Source organism: Prionailurus bengalensis, chromosome D1 (genome assembly GCF_016509475.1).
Source record: "Prionailurus bengalensis isolate Pbe53 chromosome D1, Fcat_Pben_1.1_paternal_pri, whole genome shotgun sequence".
NCBI lineage: Eukaryota > Metazoa > Chordata > Mammalia > Carnivora > Felidae > Prionailurus > Prionailurus bengalensis.
The window spans coordinates 21,743,392-21,764,980 of NC_057346.1; the positions used below are offsets into that span (position 1 = coordinate 21,743,392).

Genomic DNA, 21,589 nt, shown 5'->3' on the forward strand with positions numbered 1-21,589 from the left:
AATCCACGCAATATGGCCGGTGAAGAAAGTTACCTTCACCAGAGTTTCTGAAAAGTTTCACTGCCCAACAACTGAAGGACAAATAGGGAGGGGGGAGATGTTTGGGCAAAAGATAGCAATGCCATCCTACTAGAGCCAGAGAATGAGCTCCCTCTAGTACCTAAATAGTCTGAAGAGAACTAGGGATCCACACCAAGAACTGCCCTCTTGAGGAAAACTCTCAACTCCCTCAAAGACCTTAGAGAACTTCCTTCTTGTCTAATACTTGAGCTCTTTTTGATTCAAGCTGTTTTCCTCTCCCACTTGATAAAACTGACACAATAATGAGGGTTAAGTGAAGTTACCTGCCAGGGAATGCAGGGGAAACCAGGTCCACTGCAGAGAGCTTACTAATGGTTAAACCAACCTAGAAACAATTTGGTTAAGACACTGAGGATTGACTCCCATGTAAGTATACACAAAGGAGAGCAAGCTCTGTGAAGGCTGGTTCTTAGACCAAAGGCAAGGATGGGATTACAAAAGTAGAAATCACCACATTTCACAAGAGAAGTGGTTAGTCCTTGGCCATTGAGTTGAGGACTGGCTGGTTAAAGTGGAGCTCACCACAGGATGATGAAATCCAGTTACAGTCTTTAGAAACTTTGTTGACCACCCCCCCACCAAGTCCACTAGGTTGAATCCAAATAATAAAACTGAGTCACCAACTACGAAGAGTTGGAAGTTCACCATCCAGCTGAATTTCTGCTCATCCTGATGGACTTTCTGAGCAACAGCTGTTCTGGTTCCTTCTTCTGGACCTTAATCACATGCGAATCTTGTGACCTTGCTTACCAATCCAGGCCTGGATTTCTGTAAATTCTCGTGTTTGTTGCATTCAAATCTCTGCTTCCTCGCATTCTTTCATCTCCCATGTAGGAAGATTCATGTCCTTCCTTTATTACATGGTTACTTTGAGTGCTTACTGCGTGCGAGGCATTCAGCGAACAGCAGAGAGTAAACCTCAGTCCTGAGTTATACCACCAAGAAAGCCATGCAAACTACTAATCAGGCTTTGTGTTTCTGTGTCCAATGGTTAGCATATCTGGGGGCCTATTTCTTCCTGTCCCTCTTCTCTTCATGTTCCAGCCAACAACTGAAGTAAAGAACTCTCTTCATTTTCTTCTCTCCATCTCCCTGACCACCTGCCACCTCAAAATCAGAAGAACAAATAATCAAAGGGAAAAAAATTAAAAGAATTTGTCTAAAGACACGATTAGTCATAAGGTGCGTTCATGCTTTTTTCTCTTTGCTATTCACATCAGATGTTAATTATTTTTCAGATTATTGTGCCAAATCTCAGATGCCAAGAAGAGAAAAAAGGAAATTATCCATGACCTTTCCCTCCTCAAGAGGAAAAGCCTAGAATTGGAAGAAGTTCTTCTCCCACAAAACCCTGGCACTTCACCAGCTGCAAATCAGTTTAGTGATCTAGAGAAGTGACTTGGAGGTAAAGAAGGTCTTACTGCCCAAACTGCCCCTTTGCAACCTTCATTTATTCTGTATAAAGCTCATCACCACCACCAAATATGAATATAAAAAGCAAAAAAAAGAGCTTGAACATTTTTCCATCAATAAAACTATTTATGCAAATTATTTAAAGTATAGCATGCTATGGCATATAACACCCTAAGGTGACCCCCCCCCATAAGTCACACCCGTACAAAATCCCCTCCCCTCAAATTCAGGCAGAATCTGTGATTTGCTTCCAACCATCAGAAAATGGCATGGGAGAGGAGATGTCATTCTTGTGATTTGGGTTACATTATATGGAAAAGATAAAGGAGTTTTGCAGATGTAATTAAGTTCCAAATCAGTTGACACTAAGTTAATAAAAAGGAAGATTACCCTGGGTGGGCCTGACCTAATAAGGTAAGCCCTTTAAAAGAAGGTCTAGGAACTCCTGGGTGGCTCAGTCGGTTAAGCGTTTGACTTCAGCTCAGGTCATGATCTCAGGGCTTGTGAGCTCAAGCCCTGTGTCGGGCTCTGTGCTGACAGCTCAGAGCCTGGAGCCAGCTTCCAATTCTGTGTCTCCCTCTCTCTCTCTGTTCCTCCCCTGCTCACACTCTGTCTCTCTCTCTCAAAAATAAATAAAAGATTTTTAAAAATTAAAAAAAAAACAGAAGAAGGTCTAGAGGTCAGAGATTTGAAGCAGTAGAGATGTTTCCATGAATTCTATAGGCATAAGGAAGGAAATCTGCCAGCAGCCTACATGAGCTTGTAGTGGATCATTCCCTAGTCAAGCCTCCAGATGAGAACACAGCCCAGCCAACACTTGATTTCGGTCTTGTGAGACCCTGAACAGAGAACCCAGCTAAGCAATGGCCCAGGCTTCAGATCTATAGAAACTGTGCCATAATAAAAGTGTGTTGTTCTAAGCACCTAAATTTGTGGCAATTTATTGTATAGCACAGAAAACTAGTGTGCATGCTAACATTGCAACCAGGAGCTTTTTACTTTTCTAAGGGGTTTAGGCTTTTTGTAATTTTCTAAGTTAAAGTAAATATCCCTACTTACCTCAGGTCATGATGATGAATCCAGACACACTCTCATTTTATCCCCCATGTATGTCAAAGTGAAAAGATATACCCCTCCCCTCCCCAATTTTATTCCTTGTGTCTGAAAAACTCATCATGCAATATTTGATGATATGGTTTGACTAGGCCAGTACCTGACCCATATTCCCAATCATCCCTCAAGTTTTAATTGAACCATCCCAAAGCTTAAGTGTCAGTCTGCTGGACAAAAATCTTCATGCTGTTAATTCCATTTTGTTGTGGGCGCCCAGGGGATTGATTATAGGTAATAAGTTAAATATTAACAGAGACAGAATGACAAACTGAGGTAGTCTAGCTGAAAATCCCAGAGTCCTCATCAAATTTAAAGAGAAGTCAACCTTTCAATATACCCTGTAGTGTTTCCTTTGAGAAACATTTTTTTTGCCCTATAAAATTTCCTACATGTCTACCTCCTTTATTCCAAATAACACTTTATTCATTTTGCTTCATGTACAGAACACAACAATATGTCCCTATAAGTAGGTTTATGGATCTAAAAAAAATAAATATTTTATTTTTCCTCTCCTACCAAGCAAATGTAGAGAGCCTAACAAATATAAAGTATACGTATATTCTTTTGCATCTATCACTATAGTACTATGTAGTCTCTGTCTCCTAAATATTTATTGGTAATGTTAATTATTAGCCAAGGAAACCCTATTTTTTATTTTTAAACTACAGCAGCTCTTTGGATTTCTAAATCAACTGTGATCACCAGTATTTATACTCTATGCTGTTAATTTCTAAGATAGACACAACACAAAAATTGTCTCTTGAATTCATTTTCAGCACATCCCACAGGTCACCAGTAGCATTTAAATCTAACAGAGAACAACTTCTCAATCAGATTAAGCTTCCCCTTTCAAGTCTCTTAGTGTCACCCGAAAACATTCTTACCTTAAACAGTCTTACAATCCAAGAACTAGAAGCACTCACCTCGCATCTATGCCTGGCACATAGTATTTTTAAATGTTTGTTGGGGCACCTATATGGCTCAGTCGGTTGAGCATCCAGCTCTTGATTTCAGCTCAGGGCATGATGTCACGGTTCATGGATTTGAGCCCCCTGTTGGGCTCTGCACGCACAGTATGGATCCTGCTTAGGATTCTCTCTCCCTCTCCCTTTGCCCCTTCCCCACTCACATGCAAGTAAGTGTGTGTGTGTGTGTGTGTGTGTGTGTGTGTGTGTGCGCGCGCGCGCGCGTATTCTCTGTCTCTCAAAATAAATAAACTTAAAAAAATGTTTTTTGTATGGAAATGAATTATAAAGAGGCTGCACCAGGGTCTGGTTCACTCTGGACTGGATATTGACAAAACTAATCAGGAAACCCTTGTTTCCAAGGCCCAATAAAACTCCCACAAGTTTCCCTGTCATATATATCTTCAAGTCACTGCTCAAACTACCAACTCCCACATGAACACCCCTGCTCCCCAAAGCAGCCTTGTTACCTGACTCTCACCTTCAACATTTCATAGCTATATCACTACCTCTAACCAAGATCTGATCCTGTCTCCACTAGACCCAGCCGTGACTGTGGCCTCCAATATGCAGTTAACTTCTAGCTATGCTCTTTCACATGCCAACTTACACAACTCTACCCCTTCTAGACAAAGACTTCTTTGTAGGACCTGTCTGCTCACAGAAGCTTCTAGTTCTCACCTTCTTGAATATCCTTACAACCACTACCTTGGGTGGTGCCATGGGTCAGGTGGGTCAGGCCTTTGTCATCTATTGCCTAAATATCACAGGCTAACGGTTCCCACCACCTCTATTCTTACTGACCTCCACTCTCCTCTCCATGGTGCTGCCAGAGTTACCTTCTTAAAATACAAATCTGATTATTTGGCCACTTAAAATCCATCGATTTGTATAGTCCACAACAGAGTATACAGTCCTTAGCAGTGACAAACAAGCCTTCCTACATTTCCAACCTTCTCTCCTGTCATCTGCCACCAGTCGCAGACTCCGGTGCTTAGACAAACCAACCTGCTTGCCATTTCTCCAATGACCCATGCTCCCTCATGCCTCCATGGCTCCAGGCTATTGCCCTACCTGGTTTGCCCTACTCATTTTTCAAGATAAATCTTAGACTAAGTTAATTATCTCTCCTAAGCACTCCCATAGCACACTGTGCTTCCATACTGAGGCACCTAACTTACCTGTAACTGCTTATTCTTTTTCTGCCTCCTCCCTCATCTGTCAGCTTCATTAGGAGATAGACCACATCCATCTTGCTAATCACTGTATTACCAGTACCTAGCACAATATATGGCACATAGGCACTCAATAAATATTTGAGTGACTCTCTAAATATTAGAAGAAGAAGAAGAAGAAGAAGAAGAAGAAGAAGAAGAAGAAGAATGGCAGCTAACACACATGTTTACATGTGATAATTCATTTAATCCTTACAATTACCCTAAATATCATTATTATCTCCACTTTACAAATAAGGAAATTATGACACAGAGATGTTATATAACATGCCTGAGGTTATAGCATCAGAACCTGAGCTCAGTGAGTCCACAGCCTGGGTTCTTAAGCACTCCTCCATACTGCCTCTCCTTTATGTATAATTCAGTTCAAATGTCACCTTCGGGGGAAATTGTTTCTTACCATCCAATCTGAGTTAGACGCTTCTCTTCTGTATCCCACAACAGCCTATATACACCTTCATCATAGCATTTATCACACTGCACTTTATGACTTGGTGTCTATTCCCATTATGCCATGAGATCCTGGAGGGCAGGAACTTTGACTCTGTCTTAATTTTCTTTGTGTCGTCAGTGCCTAATACATGATAAATACTCAAACTTAAATGGATGGGTGAGACAACCTGAGTTCCAGCACCAGTGTTCGTTTTTCAGATTATCCAGCAGGTGGCAGAAGAGGACAAAAGCTGAACAGAGGATGAGCAGCCTTACCTTTCACACTCGTCACCTTCTCCATGATGGTTTCTTTATCTTGGCACAAAGTCACTGTCACTGTGGCTCCGAATATGCCATAGCCCCAGATCACTGCCCCTGCGGGCTCCTTCTGCAGCACCATGTAATTATTGATGTATGAAGCAAAGCGAAAACGGACATCTAAAAATGTTAACCAACACTTAGAAAAGCATCATTGGGGGATTCATCACCAATTGAATCTGGTTAAACAGCAAGAAACCATAAAGCTTTTATACAGGACAATTTGAATATACCCAGACCCTTTAATCTTCTAAAACTAGATCTTACTCGTCCTAATTAGGTAAGCAACATAACAAGAGCAGTTGCCAATAATATGCATCATAGTACAAGATGACCAATAAGGAAAACTCAAAGAGCCTATGGCAACCAATGTGCCACAAGCCTCCTCCGCTTCAGAGCTCTTGATCATCCTTTGCTCTCAAGCTTGGCCCTGACGCTCTGCGCTCTCCCTCCAAATTGTTAAAATGCTCCTTTTATGCACCCCACAGATGGTATTTATGAGAAAAATAAACCACTTCCTTCCCCTACTTTCCATTACCATGCCCACTCCTTGTTGCTGGGAATAAAGAAACCTGCCTCTCTCCAACACAGCCTCCCCTAATCTCTCCCCCATTCTTTATTTCCCCCCCTTTCCTTCCCACCAGTGTCGACTCCTACAAATAATTCCCCTTTTGTGTTTTTTTTTGACAACCCACTAAAAATTTTAAATAAGCATTTATGAATATCTGTGACATCTGCTTCCTTCTAAGGTAAATTCAAATAAATTACGATGATAAAATAAGGTCGGCGAGAAATAGAGGGTCAAAATGTCAGAACAAAGGTCTTTCGTCTCAATTTTACCCATTTCACAAGCTAAGTTATATAAAAAGAACAAGAGGAAGAGCACTTGAAACTGTAGATTCTATTCTAGAGTCACTAACAAGACTGAATAAGAACTTACTTTAACGAGATCATTCCTATTTTTAACATGCAGCCTATATTGAAGTATTTTATTAATAACAAGCATCTATCCAAATTATCTCAGTGAGTTCCTCATCAAAACTTAACAAGGGGGGAAAAATCTTCTTAAGTTATGTCCCAATTTGTCTGAACAAAACAGACTAAAATCCCTAGAAGAAAATAATTAACAAAGTTAAGATTTTTTTTTTTAAGCATTTTAAACAAAAATGATAGGCAGGAAAGAGAATGAGAACTAACAAGGTTTCTTCCCTGAAAGCTACAAATGATGATGGCCCCTGAGGCTATACTTAACAGGGCAGCAAAGCTAACAGGGTCTCCCATACAGACTCGGTGGCCTATTTGCTTCAAATAACAGCCCAGTCGCTAAACATCCTCAGCACTCTCTCATGAGTTAGTTCCATCATAAAACCTAAATGACAACCAACAATCATCCAGAAGGCTGGATAATGGGCTGGAGACGCGTAGCTACCACAAGCAAAATGCTCTAAGAAGAGACTCTAACATCCCAGAATTGCATAAGCACGTTGGCAGCCTGCTGGAGGGAAGGGGAGAGGCACACGTGTGGGAGGGCCTAGTCTTGGGTAGGTGCTTCATATGGAACAAGAACTGAAAACCAAAGGGCTAAGAGCTAAGCAGAAAGAGGGTGAGGGTAGGGGAACAGAGTGTAGAAAACTGGCTGTCGCTTGCACGTGAGCCTATACAAAGGAAGGGCTCTCTAAGAGTGCAGCCATTGTCTCATTGTGCCGGGGACACATCTTTCCAAGTCAGTCTGTTTTCGCCAACACACACTTACTGGTCCTCATTGTGCCTGGCTCTATTCTGAGTGAAAGAATTTTAATTTTAAGAAAGAAAGGATCTTTCACACCCCAAGGTACAATCATGTTATTTATGGATCAACAGACTGATACCCAGGTAGATTAGGTAATTTTACCTAATAGCTTGCATATTAATGAATTAATTCAACAAATTTTGTATTAATGCCTACTGTGTGCCAGGCACCATTTTAAGCATTGAGAATAGAACAGTAAGAAAAAGAAAGAAGAAAACAATAAAGGGAAAACAAAACACAGACAAAAAGCCTCACCAGCAGCAGGAAGCTTACATTCTACCAGGGAGCTTATTTGTGGCAGGCACAGTGCTATCCACACTGCACATATTAAACTCCTTTGACTGACCTTAAATCTCACAGGTAGTTTACAAAAGGACTAGAAACCAAGTCACCTGATTCCAGAGTTGTTATTGCAATTTCCAGTCTGCTGCAGATATTGGTGGTAAATTAAAAAAAAAAAAAAGTCATATTCCCTGCCCTTATAAAGCTCACATTCCAAGCTGATAAGAGTAGACAGTGGAACATTACCAGGGAATTGAGCAATGAACAAAATAGGAGAACGAGAAAGGAGGCGGGACTGGTCATTCTTTTTGTCAAGCACAAGACACTTAGCATTTGAATCTTTTTTCCTTAGGTCTTCAATTTTTCCTTCATTTGGATGTTGGAGTAGAAAACAAGAATTAGTGCTCTGTTAGTGAGTGATGAAATTAATCCAGTGGGTAGGTTACCTCTGGCGAGGAACTCCTGGATGCCCTGGGAGGAACATCCTGGGAGTCTCAATAAAACTGGCAATATTTTAGTTCTTAAGTTGGGTGCAGCACCTTTGGGTGTTCATTTTATTGTTTCATTGCTCATATACTTTTGTACATTTCAAATATTAGATAGTAACCATGGGCATATGACCCAAGGTGAAGACAGAATATTGCACCGGCATTAAAGATAACAGCCTTTAACAGAAAAGTTAATAAAATAATGGCCCTACTCGCCTAACATATGCTGGACTCAAAGGTCACTGAGTGAGGGTGAGAGGCAAAAAATGATATGCAGAGAGTGCTGCTGGTTTACACTTTGTTAAAGCCTGAAAAACTACTTAGGGGCGGCAGTTGGTCTGTCTGGGTACTTCTGGGTGCTCAGGTAGAGCACGAGCCATTTTTCTGCACCCTGTCCCTATTCTCACCTCAACTTTCATTTCTTAGCAGGGAACTTTGGGGTCCACAACTCGAATGGTTTAAAGAAAAAAACAAGGCCAGCATTATCACTTTACTTTGCTTTAGCACGCAGATGCCGTCTTCCGGTTCTCCACGGTTGTGACTCAGGGTCCAGCCTGGGGTATTCAAATGACAGGATCTGACCTGGACAGTAGTCAAAGTGAGTCACCCTCCTCCCCAGTGTCACGCATATTATCCCTGTAAGCTGCGCCAGCAATCAAAGCTAAGCCTTAAATATTCTTAGCTAGTGAGGGGGTTGTATTTCTTAGTCCTAATCACCACTTAAACTAGTAAAATTTAATTCCCCCAAGGAACCAAGCCTGCAGCAAACCCTCCCCAAGGGTACTACTGTGGGGGCAGAAGTGAAATGTTTTGGATGACTCAGTTACCTGTTTCCAAATACTATCGAACTAACTTCGCCCCCTTCCCTTCGAGTTCCCTTGAAGTTATTCAAAGACCCCGAGGGCCTCGGTCCAGCACATTTGGGCCTCCCCAATCAGATACACCCAACCCTCCCTCTGCCCCACACGCTGCAACGTGACGACGTTGAAAGGACGGGGAAGAAGCTGACCAGCCGGAACTCCCGCCCAGCAGACACCTGCGGCCTAGGCCTGGGTCGGGTCGGAGGACCGGCTCCAGGTTCGCGGTTCGCGGGTCCTGCAGAGGACGAAGGATCTCCGAGCCCGCGCAGGCTGACCCGCACAGGTTGGGCCAAGCCGGGCCGCCTCACCTTTACTTGTGTCGGCCGGCAGGATTAAAGGCAGCACCAGCCCAAATATAAACCCCGGCGCTACCATGTTTGGGAGGATCCGCCAGCCCCGCGCCGGACTCGAGACGCGGACTCTACGCCGGGGCGGGGCCGTGGGCGGGACCTGCAGGGGGCGGGGATACCTGAGACTCCACCCATCCAGGGCCATTCTTTCGCGGAACCCGTACCGGCAGCCGGGCGAAGCCTTGCCTCTCCCCTTCCCGGCCGCCGTAGTTGGAGTTACAAAAAAAAAAAAAAAACCGTTACCCAGCAACGAGAAATAACAACTGGACAACGGCACCAGCTCTGAGAGAACCAAGAGGTGAGGCGGTTTACCCCACTTCCTCTCCAAAACTAAGACCTCGCCTTTTCCCTTTTCCTCTCGTATTTTCTCAGGATCCCCGACCAATTCCGGGATCTCTAGGAGAGATTGGGCGCCGAGGCAGCCCATTCTGCGAGAGTCTGAAATCCCAGCTCCTCGACGTCTCGCCCCCGACTAGACCAGCGTTCCCCCTCCGACCGCCCTCCAGTCCCCAGTTTGGTTCAGGGTCTCACCAGTACTTTTCACAACCCTACAACGATTCGACACCTCATCTCCTGTTCCGTCAAAAAAAAAAGAAAAAAACATCCTCCACAGATGGGGCCTCATTCAACCGTCGAGTCCCTCACCTAGACCCCTACCACGGCTTGCGGGCTTTTGTGACATGGACACCTTCACCAAAAAGCCAGGTCCCTGAGTGTCGTTTGCTTACGCAGCAGCCCAACCCGCTGCTTGGCTGCTATCCTTAATCTAGTCCTTGTATTCCAAGACAGGAAGATAAGACCTGGTCAAGACAAAACCAGAAAATGGAAGAATCCCAAAATTTTGGACGCTAGGACTGCAAAGTCTTGACCTTGCGGCCACCACCCACCCTCCCTCTCCACTGCCCCTGCTTCCCCCCTTCAGAGTATATAGGTGCTTCGAAGCCTTGTAGGTCATGCTTCAGAAGTGGAAACTAGGACAAGACTAAGTATTAAAACTTCTTCATGCAACACATTAGAGTAATTTCTAGAACCAACATTAGTTCTTCATTTTTTTTTTAAATTTTAGATCCCAAACAGCGTCTTCTCCGCGATTTATGATAAATTGTTAACAATCATTTTCTCTGAATTCCTGTGGGATAGCAGAAATTACCCTCACCTTTTAAAGACAAAAAAAGGGGTCAGAGAGAAAAAGTATTTAGTGCTATAGTGGAAAATGCGTGATTTTTTTAATGTAAAAAAATGATTTGGCCTGTTAAATGGGTCTGTATTTATAATATTGTAATTAATAATGGAAAGTTCAAAATTCTTTGGAAGAAATGATGGATTGGGGTTGTGTGGATGGGGTGGGGGGGGGGGGAAGAATTCAAGTCCAGAAAATTTGGGTCTCAGAAATAATTTGACATAGTTGTGATTATATAAGTAAAATCAGACCATTTTAAAGACTGTGCCCTTTAATGAATCTCTAGGTACGATAGGCATTTCCTTCCAAGGAGATGTCGATTCCATTCTCCAACACCCACTACCGAATTCCACAAGGATTTGGGAATCTTCTTGAAGGGCTGACACGCGAGATTCTGAGGGAGCAACCAGAAAACATACCAGCTTTTGCAGCAGCATATTTTGAAAATCTTCTAGAGAAACGAGAGAGTAAGCTTTTTAAAATAGGCATATTTTTCTTTAAGTAAGAGACGAAACGTTTGGTTATCATGAAACTTGCTTAAGACCATCCCTATGCCATAGAAGGGTTTATGAAGCAGGGGTCTTCAAATAACAGTTCTTGCTATTGAAAACATGTGCCTTGGGGCACCTGGGTGGCTCAGTCGGTTGAGTGTCCGACTTCAGCCCGGGTCACGATCTCGCGGTCTGTGAGTTCGAGCCCTGCGTCGGGCTCTGGGCTGATGGCTCAGAGCCTGGAGCCTGCTTCCAATTCTGTGTCTCCCTCTCTCTCTGCCCCTCCCCCATTCATGCTCTGTCTCTCTCTGTCTCAAGAATAAATAAACGTTAAAAAAAATTAAAAAAAAAGAAAACATGTGCCTTTGTGGCAGGTTCTCTTAAAAACACATTATGTCACATTATTGAAGATTACCAGTTTACTTCCCAGACCTTCTTCACTGTGTTTTTCATGGACACACTGGGTGGAAGGGAACCTCAAGAGATCATCCAGTCTAGCTCTGCTTTTTCCAACAGGCTGTTCCTATGCATCCCAGGCAGTTGCCTGTTCTTCCTGGGAGGAGAGTTTGTGACTTTCTATACATTTTGACCCTTCTTACTTGAAAGAACCGTGAGTGTTGCAAAATATAATTCTGTGCTCCTTAAATAGTGAATGAAGGCACGGAGAAAAACAGCTTTTAAAAAGTAAAATTCCAGGGCACCTGAGTGGCTCAGTTGGTTGAGCATCCCGCTCCGGTTCAGGTCATGATCTCGCACTCCATGAGTTCGAGCCCCACCTCGGGCTCTGTGCTGACAGCTCACAGCCTGAAGCCTGCTTTAGATTCTATGTTTCCCTCTCTGCTCCTCCCCTGCTTGTGCTATGTCTCTCTCTGTCTCAGACATTTAAAAAAAATTTTTTTTAATTTAAATAAATAAATAAATGTGAAATTCCAGCTTGGGAAGGTAATTTATATTCTTTCTCTATTCTCCCAAGGTCCTGTCCTGCCCAGAGACTAAAATTCATGCCAATATGACAGGTTGAGAGCCAAAGCAGCTTCTTTACTTCCAGAAACAAAATTTCCAAAGTCCCGGCCTTGAAGGCTCGTAACTATCAAGTTACAACTTGGTTTATGACTAATCCAGTAGGGTTAGTTACAGCTATACATTGTTACAGCTATACATTTCTATTGAAAAACCCTATTCTTGATTAGAACAACCATTTTGTGTAAGTCGTTACCATCATTACTTTTGACTACAGTATTCCAAGAGAGTGGTAAAGGGGACTAGAAATAACTACAGGTAAGTAAGCATTCCATTTCAAATCATCTTCCAGAAGAAGGAAACCTACCACAAGGCTTGAATTAAAACCACTCCCATACACACGGCACAGCTCCACCATCTTGTCTTATCTCAATCCAGGCAGAGCTCAGAACCTCTGCCAATTTCCTGAATGTCGCTGGTCTTTTCCATATCCAGTCAGTATGACTATCTGTTGCACAACTTGAAACTTAAGTGCCACTAAAAAGCTATCAAGCGAAATCTTTTAGGGTAAGAGGTGAATTACAATGAACGTTCATTTAATTTTGTTATTATAGCATTAATTTTACAAATTCATGAGTAAAATGTCTTTAGTCATTTATTTAATTTTAGATCTCAGAAATGTCCCGTTACAAAAACATTTGAGTCATTGCTACTGGATCATGGTAATTAAAGCAATTGGTGATTCAGACTGATGGTCTCAGAATACTAGCTCTCTAACTGATAAAAACTGTATAAAACTATTTGAAAACATTTGAAGCATGACAACCATTTTCACTCATGTAAACCAAAGGTGAGTTATCCAACTGATACAAGTATCAGAATTTAGTCTCTCCAAAAGGGAAGAAAAATTCCTCTAGCCCAGTCTCTCACACAAGGCAAGAATTCCCTTGCCAGCATTCTTCATAGCTAATTATTGGTCTTAATTTTTATTTTTCTGACAGGAAACATGTTAGCATTTGATGTAAGTGATATCACAAATCCCTAAGAAAAAGGTGGGCATTTGGTTATGATAAAACTCGCTCAAGACCATCCCTATGCCATAGAAAGGCTTTATGAAGCAGGTGTCTTCAAGTAACAGTTCTTGCTATTGAAAACATGTGCCTTTGTGGCAGGTTCTCTTAAAATCACATTATGTCACATTATTGAAGATTACCAGTTTATTACCCAGACCTTCTTCACTGTGTTTTTCATGGACACACTGGGTGGAAGGGAACCTCAAGAGATCATCTACTCTAGAGTTGTTTCCAATGGACTCAGGAGCATCTGAGCACGCAAATAAGCTCCAACTGGCCAATTTTGGACAATTAAAGCATCAGGAAGAATAAAAAATGCAATAGATTGAAGTTTATCCAATTTCTTAAATATTCATTAGTTCATAATGATAAAAACAAACAAAACCTTTTTGAGAGGATCCTAAGAAACCAACTGATTATTCTGAAAACTGACCGATAAAGGAATCAAACCTTCAACCTGCCTTCTCTGGATGAACCTTACGTCAGGGTAACCAAATAGTTGATACAGGAAAGTTTTTCTTTACTGATTGCTCCAGAAAACAAGAAGTAATGATCTAATAAGAGCATTGCCATTTTGCAATCCCTAAAGAAATTATCTAAGCAATCATCATCAATGGGCCCTCAAAGAAAAACAATCCCCTTAAAAAGAGAAACAACTACATATTATGTATATCCTGACAGAATTACACTGCACTATCTATAAAGTATTCTTGCTAAATAACATAAATAAATAAATAAATAAATAAATAAATAAATAAATAAATAAAACCTGAATCAGCTACAGAAAATTCGAAAGCAAAGGAACTTATTAAAAGTCATAGGAATGGAATCAGAAATATCTAAACTGTGGGAAACTCCAAAGGAAAAATGACCCAATTTCCTCAATAAAAAAATTACAAGGAAAAAATATGGGCTGGGAGATAGGTGAAAAAAATCTTTCAATTAAAAGATATTCAAAAGACAGAACAAAAGTCTGTATGTGTCCATTGTTTGGGTTCTGATTTGAACAAATCAACAGTAAAAAATAAAAAATATATTAGACAATGGAGAAAATTTGGATAGCTGGTACTAAGGAATTAGTGTTTTTAGATGTGATAGTGATATTGTGGTTTCTTTATATCTTAGAGATTCATACTGAAATAAATATTTGTAGATAACACAATAGGAATCCTGGAATTGGCTTGAAAATAATCAGAAGAAAGGATGGGAAGTTGAGTGAAGTTACAGATAAGATAAATCATGAGTTTATAATTGTTGAATCTGAATAATGTGCAAATGGGAATTTGTTATTCTACTTTCTAAGTTTGAAATTGTTGATAATGAAAAGTTAAAGAAAAATTCTGCTTAAATATAAATACTTCTTCCTGTTTGTATCTACTGACTATATATAATATGCCTCACTTTTTAAAAAACCTCTCCAGGGGCGCCTGGGTGGCGCAGTCGGTTAAGCGTCCGACTTCAGCCAGGTCACGATCTCGCGGTCCGTGAGTTCGAGTCCCGCGTCGGGCTCTGGGCTGATGGCTCAGAGCCTGGAGCCTGTTTCCGATTCTGTGTCTCCCTCTCTCTCTGCCCCTCCCCCGTTCATGCTCTGTCTCTCTCTGTCCCAAAAATAAATAAACATTGAAAAAAAAAAAAAAATTTTTAAAAAAAAATAAATAAATAAAAAACCTCTCCAGGGGCACCTGGGTGGCTCAATCCGTTAAGCATCTGACTTCAGCACAGGTTATGATCTCCCAGTTGGTGGTTTTGAGCCCCCACATGAGGCTCTGTGCTGACAGCTCAGAGCCTTGAGCCTTTTCAGATTCTGTGTCTCCCTCTCTCCCCATCCCTCCCCCACTCACTCTCTGTCTCTCTCAAAAACAAACATTAAAAAAATTGTTTTTAATTTAAAAAAGGGGCACCTGGGTGGCTCAGTCTGTTAAGCCTCCAGCTGCGGCACAAGTCACGATCTCCCAGTTCATGAGTTCAGGCCCTGCATCAGGCTCTGTGTTGACGGCTTGGAGCCTGGAGCCTGTTTCAGATTCTGTGTTTCCCTCTCTCTCTGCCCCTCCCCTGCTTGCGTGCTCTCTCTCTCAAAAATAAATAAACATTAAAAAATTTTTAATAAAATTTTTTAAAAGTAAATTAAAAAATAAATAACAATTAAAAAATAATAAGATTTTCAGCTGGCAGTAAAGAACCTGTGATTTGAAAAAGAAAACTTGTTTTGTGTTACTATTCTGGATTTACTTTAATGAACTCAAAATAAGTCTGAAATTATTGTATATATATTTTTCAATTTAGAAACCAACTTTGATCCAGCAGAATGGGGGACTAAGGTAGATGACCGCTTCTATAACAACCATGCATTCAAGGTACGGTCCTATGACACTCGTGGATTGGGTTATTTATTCTCCCTATCTCCAAAGCAGAGATCATTGGGATCTCCCCAGAATCATGAACATCATGAGAGGCATCACAAATATCTGCCTAAACCTTTTTAAGTGTGTTGTTCTTTCTGAGGAGACATTTTTTTCCTAAGTATCTAAATCGTGGTCGGATACTTAGCTGAAATTGAAAGACGATTAAGAGGAAGAATGTACTTGAAAGTTACAGAATGATTACCCTCATTTATTCTTCAAATTTCATTGAGTATCACAGTGCTTAGCAATAGCAGATCCTCAGTAAATATATGTTGAATTAATGAATGACATTTCATAAAATAAAGCACCATTTATCCAGTTGTTTCATCATCGACATCTTACAAATTGCTGATTAGAATTAATGTTTGAAATGGTGTTTTTTCTATAAAGCTAATCTATTCAGACACTGAACCTGTCTTCTCTTTAGCAGCATTCCTACAACCAGCTTTTCTCAACCAAGGTTCCTCAAAATAATTAAGCCCTAAGCCAAAGGCACTCATTGCATGTAGGGAATCATTCTCTCCTTTGTGTCTAGAATGATTCTACTTATCTACTATCCTTGGGAGAATTGAGAGAATAGTTGAACAGAAACACTGTGTTCTGTGGTCCAGAAGAGGAGCACTGGTTGAGAAGGGCTGTGTGTGATCCAACATCACTGGCATCAGCTGGGAACTTTGTGGAACTTCTGTTTCAGGCCCTACTCCAGATCTACAAATCAGAAGCTGAATTTTAACAAGCTCCCAAAATGATTTGTGGGTACCTTGAAGTCTGAGAAGCACTCTGCTAGACAACTGAGATAATACATTAGCCACAAAGCACCATCAGATATTAGAATTAAGAAGAATATGGGGCCCCTAGGTGGCTCAGTCAGTTAAGCATCCAACTCGATTCCAGCTCAGGTCAGGCCATAACCTCACTGTTTGTGAGATCCAGCCCCACATCAGGCTCTGCATTGACAGCAGGGAGCCTGCTTGGAATTCTCTCTCTCTCTCTCTCTCTCTCTCTCTGTTTCTCTCTCTCTCTCTCTCTGCACCCCCCCCCCACACACACACGCATGCTCTCCCTCTTTCTCTCTCTCAAAATAAACTTAAAAAAGAAGAATTAAAAGGAATTAGCCAAGTTCAAGTTTTGATGGTGTTCCCAATAGATTTGGGGAATTTCCTGGGGAAATACCTGTCGCTTATTCCATAAGTTCAAACGTGAAGTTCCATCCATTTGTGCCTGCCAGATGTGGGGGTGTTGAGTTTGTTTCCGTTTAACTAGATTCTCTGTATTCGTGTTTTACTGCAATCAAAGGAATAATGTCGAAAAGTTTTAAATCTTTGTGTCACATAGCAATTTCAGGGTGTTTTTTTTTTCATATCTTTTGAATTCTGAAGACTTTACTTGATTAGCTTATATGTCTTCAGATTTCTGTTTTACAGATGAAAGAAACTCTTCCCATAGGTTGTGAATTAGCAATGCCTCTATTTTGGTGGAAATTTTCAATAACCATGTCAAAATAGGCAGAACTGATTCCCCTCCCCTTCCCTTTTTTGTTTAAATGGTTCCCCACAGTAGAACTTAATTATTTGACATCATTTTTAATCTACAAACTTCATTAAAAAGTCAACCTGAGGGGTGCCTGAGTGGCTCAGTCAGTTAAGCTTCCAACTCTTGATTTTGGGCTCAGGTTATGATCCCACGGCCTGTGAGTTCGAGCCCCACATCGGGCTCTGTGCGGACAGTGCAGAGCCTGCTTAGGATTCTCTCTCTCTCCCTCTCTCTCCTCTCTTCCCCTCTCCCTCTTGCTCTCTCTGTCTCTCTCTCAAAAAGAAATAAAGTTAAAAAAAAAAAAGTCAACCTGACTTCACATATGAGACACAATGGCATATATTTTGTTCTTATTTTAAAAACTATCAGCACTTCTTTTTTATATTTTGTTCAAGATCATTACAGCATGAGGGCTCCTGGGTGGCTCAGTTTGGGTTAAGCATCCAACTCTTGGTTTCAGCTCAGGTCATGATCCCATAGTTCATGAGTTCTAGCCCTTCGTTTAGCTCTGCTCTGATGGTGCAGAAACTGCTTGAGATTTTCTCTCTCTCTTTCTCTCTCTGCCCCTCCCTCAGTCTCTCTCTCTCTCTCTCTCTCTCTCTCTCTTTCTCTTTCTCTTTCTCTCTCTCTCTCTCCCAAAAATAAACATTAAAAAAAAGATTAATTACAGCATATTATCAACTTTTAGTATAAGACAATGGCTTGTTTTTAATATAAAACCAACCATGTTACATCCCAAAAGCAAAAAATCAAACATTTTCTATGAGTTCCTTGGTCATATTTGTTTATACATATTCCCTTGAGAGTTTTCATTTATTTATTTTTTTCCAACCTACTTGAAAAAAAAAAAACAACAGTATGTACTTAATCCCCACTTCTTCTCAATAACATAAAGCAATATTTAATTACCTTTAAGCAGTTTGACCCAAGACTTTACTGTTTTAGAATATTGCCTCTGATCCTCTCACCCCTCTTCCAGGAGCACGAATCAACTGAGAATTGTGCGTCGGAAAAAGAAAAGTCTCACACATCTGTGAAAGAAGATGAGACACCAGTCACAGCCTTAGTAAGTTGTTTTCTGTATACTATTAGATTCCTACAAAGAAAGATATCACTCAACTTAAAATTGTACTCCAGGGGCTCCTGGGTAGCTCAGTCGGTTGAGCATCTGACTTTTGATTTTGGCTCAGGTCATGTTCTCATGGTCTAGTTTGGTTTGAGAGTTCGAGCCCCACAGAGGCACTGGGAGTGGCTGAGATTCTCAATCTCTGTCTCTTTCTGCCCTTCCCCTGCATGCTCGTGTGCTCGCTCTCTCTCTCTGTCAAAATAAATAAATAAACTTTAAAATCGTATTTCCAATATGAATCTCGTCTGTTATCCATATTGCTAAAATTAATGATTTTACTTTCTAGATAAGTAGCATCAGTGATAAACTAGCTAGTGGATCATGTTTAGCTGTGCCTATTATAAAGGAAAACTCATTCTTCCCTTTAAAAATAAAACCTTATTTTCCATGATTGTCATCGGGTGGGGAAATCTCCCCAAGAAGAACAGACAGAACTCACTGCCCCAGTCTTGATGCTTCAGATTCATTTTCCCCTTTGGGAGGCTTTCACTAATTGATGCTCTCATTACCACACAGTGGCAAAGGTTCAGAGATAACAAAAGGAAACTCACAGAGAATTACGTGCCACCAAATAAAATGGCCTTACACAGTGTGTCTTATTCACCTTCCATGCACTACTGCCTAAATGGCTTCCTGCCTGACAGCCCACATCTAAGCAACAAAGACCTGAGCGGGGTCCACCTTCAAAGATACCTATTTTCACTAGTGTGCTAGGGCCAGCTCTCAAGAGACAACTGTGCACATGTGTATAAACCCATGTTCAGTAATGTCTATTTAGTAGCTTGAAATCAGCCACAGTAGGAGTATTAAGATTATGGCCAATACTGCAAATCAGCCTTTTTTTTTTTCTGGAGAGTCCGTATATAAACATTTGCCAGCATATCACTGTCTATATTCTTCATAGTCCAGACTCAAGAGAACCAACCCTAGTGAGAAAGAATTCACTCTCTACAGCATTGAAGACCAAACTTCTGAGTTCCTTTTCATACCTTGATGTCCCAGTTAGTCACCCAGTAATTGACACCCAAAGTAGGCCTCCCCTTCAAGGAAAACCTCACCTCGTACCCAGTGGGGGGCAGAACTTTTCCCCATAACCTTTATAAATTATTCCAGAATTATATCAGTACAACCCAATCAGCTTAACATTGCCATAAGGTGCAATGGGAGGTGAGGGAAGACGAAAGGGAGTTTCATTTCCTTACATCTTTAGTAGTTGCCCTTACACAGAATTTCAGAAGTTTGAGTTGAGATCTCATTGATTTCCAACTTCGCTATAATTATTTGCCCATATTGGGGTATATCTCAGAGGTTTTAATACCATTCTGTTTGCATTTAAAAGTTTAAGAGCGAGGAGTGCTTGGGTGGCTCAGTCGGTCGAGCGTCCAACTTCAGCTCAGGTCATGATCTCCCGGCTTATGGGTTTGAGCCCCGTGTTGGGCTCTGTGCTGACAGCTCAGAGCCTGGAGCTGCTTTGATTCTGTCTCCCTGTCTCTCTACCCCTCCCTCACTCGCACTCTGTCTCTCCCTCTGTCTCAAATAAACTTTAAAAAAAAAAACTTTAAAAAATATTTTTTAATTTTTTAAAAAAGTTTAAGAGCTGGAATTGCCTCATTGTATTTTTATAATGTTTACTTATTTATTTTGAGGGGGTGAGAGGAGGAGGAGGAGGAGGAGGAGAGAGAGAGAGAGAGAGAGATTCCCAAGCAGGCTCAGTGCTGTTAGCACATAGAAATCCAAAGTCAGATGCTTAACCAACTGAGCCACCCTGGCGCCCCTGTGCCTCATTGCTTTTTTAATGGAGTGAGGGGTATAAACACCCCAAGGGTCCATCAACAGGAGACTGAGTAAATAAATCAAGTTCCATTAGTACAATGTAATACAATGGTGTTATTAAAAAAAAAAAAAAAAAGAATGGGCAGAGTTATATACATTGAAAAGAGAACCAAGATAGATAGTTACAAAAAAGTAGTTGTGAACATTGTAATTAGCATGATCTCATTTTTTAAATAAAAAGGCATGTATATACCCATATGAATACTTTGTATACAGAAAGCGTTTTGAGGGATATATATACTCAACCCATAATAATGGATACATCTTAGGAGTATGATTTGGAAAGGGGCAGAAATCTTTCACTACCAGTGACATTTAAGTTTTTAAATGTATATGTATCACTGTTATAATTTAAAATTATATATTAAAAACTATGTAGCTATTGAACTAGACCCTTAAGATCTCTGTGTTCCACTGTCGACAATTTAGGTAAATTATACCTCAATTTAAAAAAAAGGAGCTATATACAGAAGTTCAGCCCACCACCTTAAAACTGACATTATTGCTTTAAATGTATGATTTTGATTAGCTAATCATTGAGAAATTAAGAAATTAATTTCATGCAATTATGATTATTTAGAAACAGGACACTTACTATTCTTCTTGACATTTTTACCAAGCTTTAAGGATTCTTACTTATTTAAAAAAAAAATGTTATTGGGAACTATTAAATAGGAACTATTTGGTGGGGCCTGGGGAGTTGGCAATGATCATTTACTGCAGAGACATATTAAAGAATGACAAAACAAAATGTCTGCCATTTTGGCACTCACCATTTGGTACATATACGATGTGACAAGTATGTAAAATTCTGTTAGGAAGCAACAGATCTCAGTTGTTACGACCGTCAATGGATTCAGTGTATGCACTATTTTTATGGCATCAAAATATTGGATATTTAAGAAGTCTCTTACTTTTTATCCATTCCATGAAGGAATCTTCTGAAGAAGAAAAAGAAAAACAGGAGAATGCTGCTGTCAAAATCCAAGCAGCCTTCCGGGGACATTTAGTCAGAGAGGAGGTGAAGAAAATGAAACCAGGTAATGCTCAAGAAAAGGAAACAGAGGAAAAGGAGTGAGGAGACTGGTTTTACTCCCCCGCTCCCCAGAAAAACATGAACAAATAATCCAAATCCATCAACCTTGCTATGATTGTTTCTTTTTCTTAGCAAGGGAGATGTGATGTAGTGAAATAACATTTGTTGCTGTTGTGAAAATCTGTCATGAGCATTTGTTTAATAAACATGCCATTGAACACATGCCTCTTCAAGATTTCCCTGAGATCATGAGTCTTATTTATACTTCTCCCAAGTCTATGTGTAAAGATGAAGAGCCTTGGATTTAAAGTTACAGAACTGGTGTATCTGAGTTTTCAGAGACCTCAGAGGTTACGTGGTCTCACCATCATCTAATGAAGAAATCCTGTATCACATCGCTGCAAAACAGTCCTTTGGCTCCTGCCTCACTCCTGGTGATAGAGAATTTCACTGCCTTTCGAGAATAGTCCATTTAGTTTTTTTTAATAACTCAGATTATGAAAAAGATAAGCTGAGTCAAAAATCTGCCTCCCTGTAAGTTTCACCCATATGTTTTCATTTGTCACACGTGCATGCAGTCATTTAGTGAAAAATGTATTGAGCCCAATACATGTGCTATGATTTAGTAG

The 21,589-nt window shown here is 40.7% G+C and overlaps 2 protein-coding genes across 4 annotated transcripts in view; one reads left to right on the top strand and one right to left on the bottom strand.

The window, feature by feature from the left end:
- Positions 1–9,473, bottom strand: part of SIAE (sialic acid acetylesterase) — a 46,587-nt gene extending 37,114 nt beyond the window's left edge. For all 3 annotated transcript variants that reach the window (XR_006297303.1, XR_006297302.1, XM_043579691.1), the window contains exons 1-2: positions 9,285–9,473; positions 5,516–5,677 (exon numbers count right to left, since the gene is read on the bottom strand). Coding sequence is in view for 1 of the 3 variants with exons in the window: in XM_043579691.1 (XP_043435626.1) it covers positions 5,516–5,677; positions 9,285–9,471 (349 nt within the window). In the remaining 2 variants the exon portion in view is untranslated. The remainder of the gene's footprint in view (positions 1–5,515; positions 5,678–9,284) is intronic.
- A 41-nt stretch (positions 9,474–9,514) lies between these two features.
- Positions 9,515–21,182, top strand: SPA17 (sperm autoantigenic protein 17). Its single transcript, XM_043579695.1, has 5 exons — positions 9,515–9,624; positions 10,793–10,973; positions 15,314–15,384; positions 17,945–18,031; positions 20,859–21,182. The coding sequence occupies exons 2-5, from the start codon at positions 10,820–10,822 to the stop codon at positions 21,000–21,002; spliced, it is 456 nt and encodes a 151-aa protein (XP_043435630.1). The 5' UTR covers positions 9,515–9,624; positions 10,793–10,819; the 3' UTR covers positions 21,003–21,182.
- Positions 21,183–21,589: the final 407 nt, after the last annotated feature.

Bases quoted from the DNA above. Each gene is read 5' to 3' on its own strand.
- SPA17 (XM_043579695.1), top strand. From the start codon at position 10,820: ATGTCGATTCCATTCTCCAACACCCACTACCGAATTCCACAAGGATTT. The intron at 10,974-15,313 runs GTAAGCTTTTTA...TTTTCAATTTAG, and splicing joins TCTTCTAGAGAAACGAGAGA to AAACCAACTTTGATCCAGCA. The intron at 18,032-20,858 runs GTAAGTTGTTTT...CATTCCATGAAG, and splicing joins AGACACCAGTCACAGCCTTA to GAATCTTCTGAAGAAGAAAA.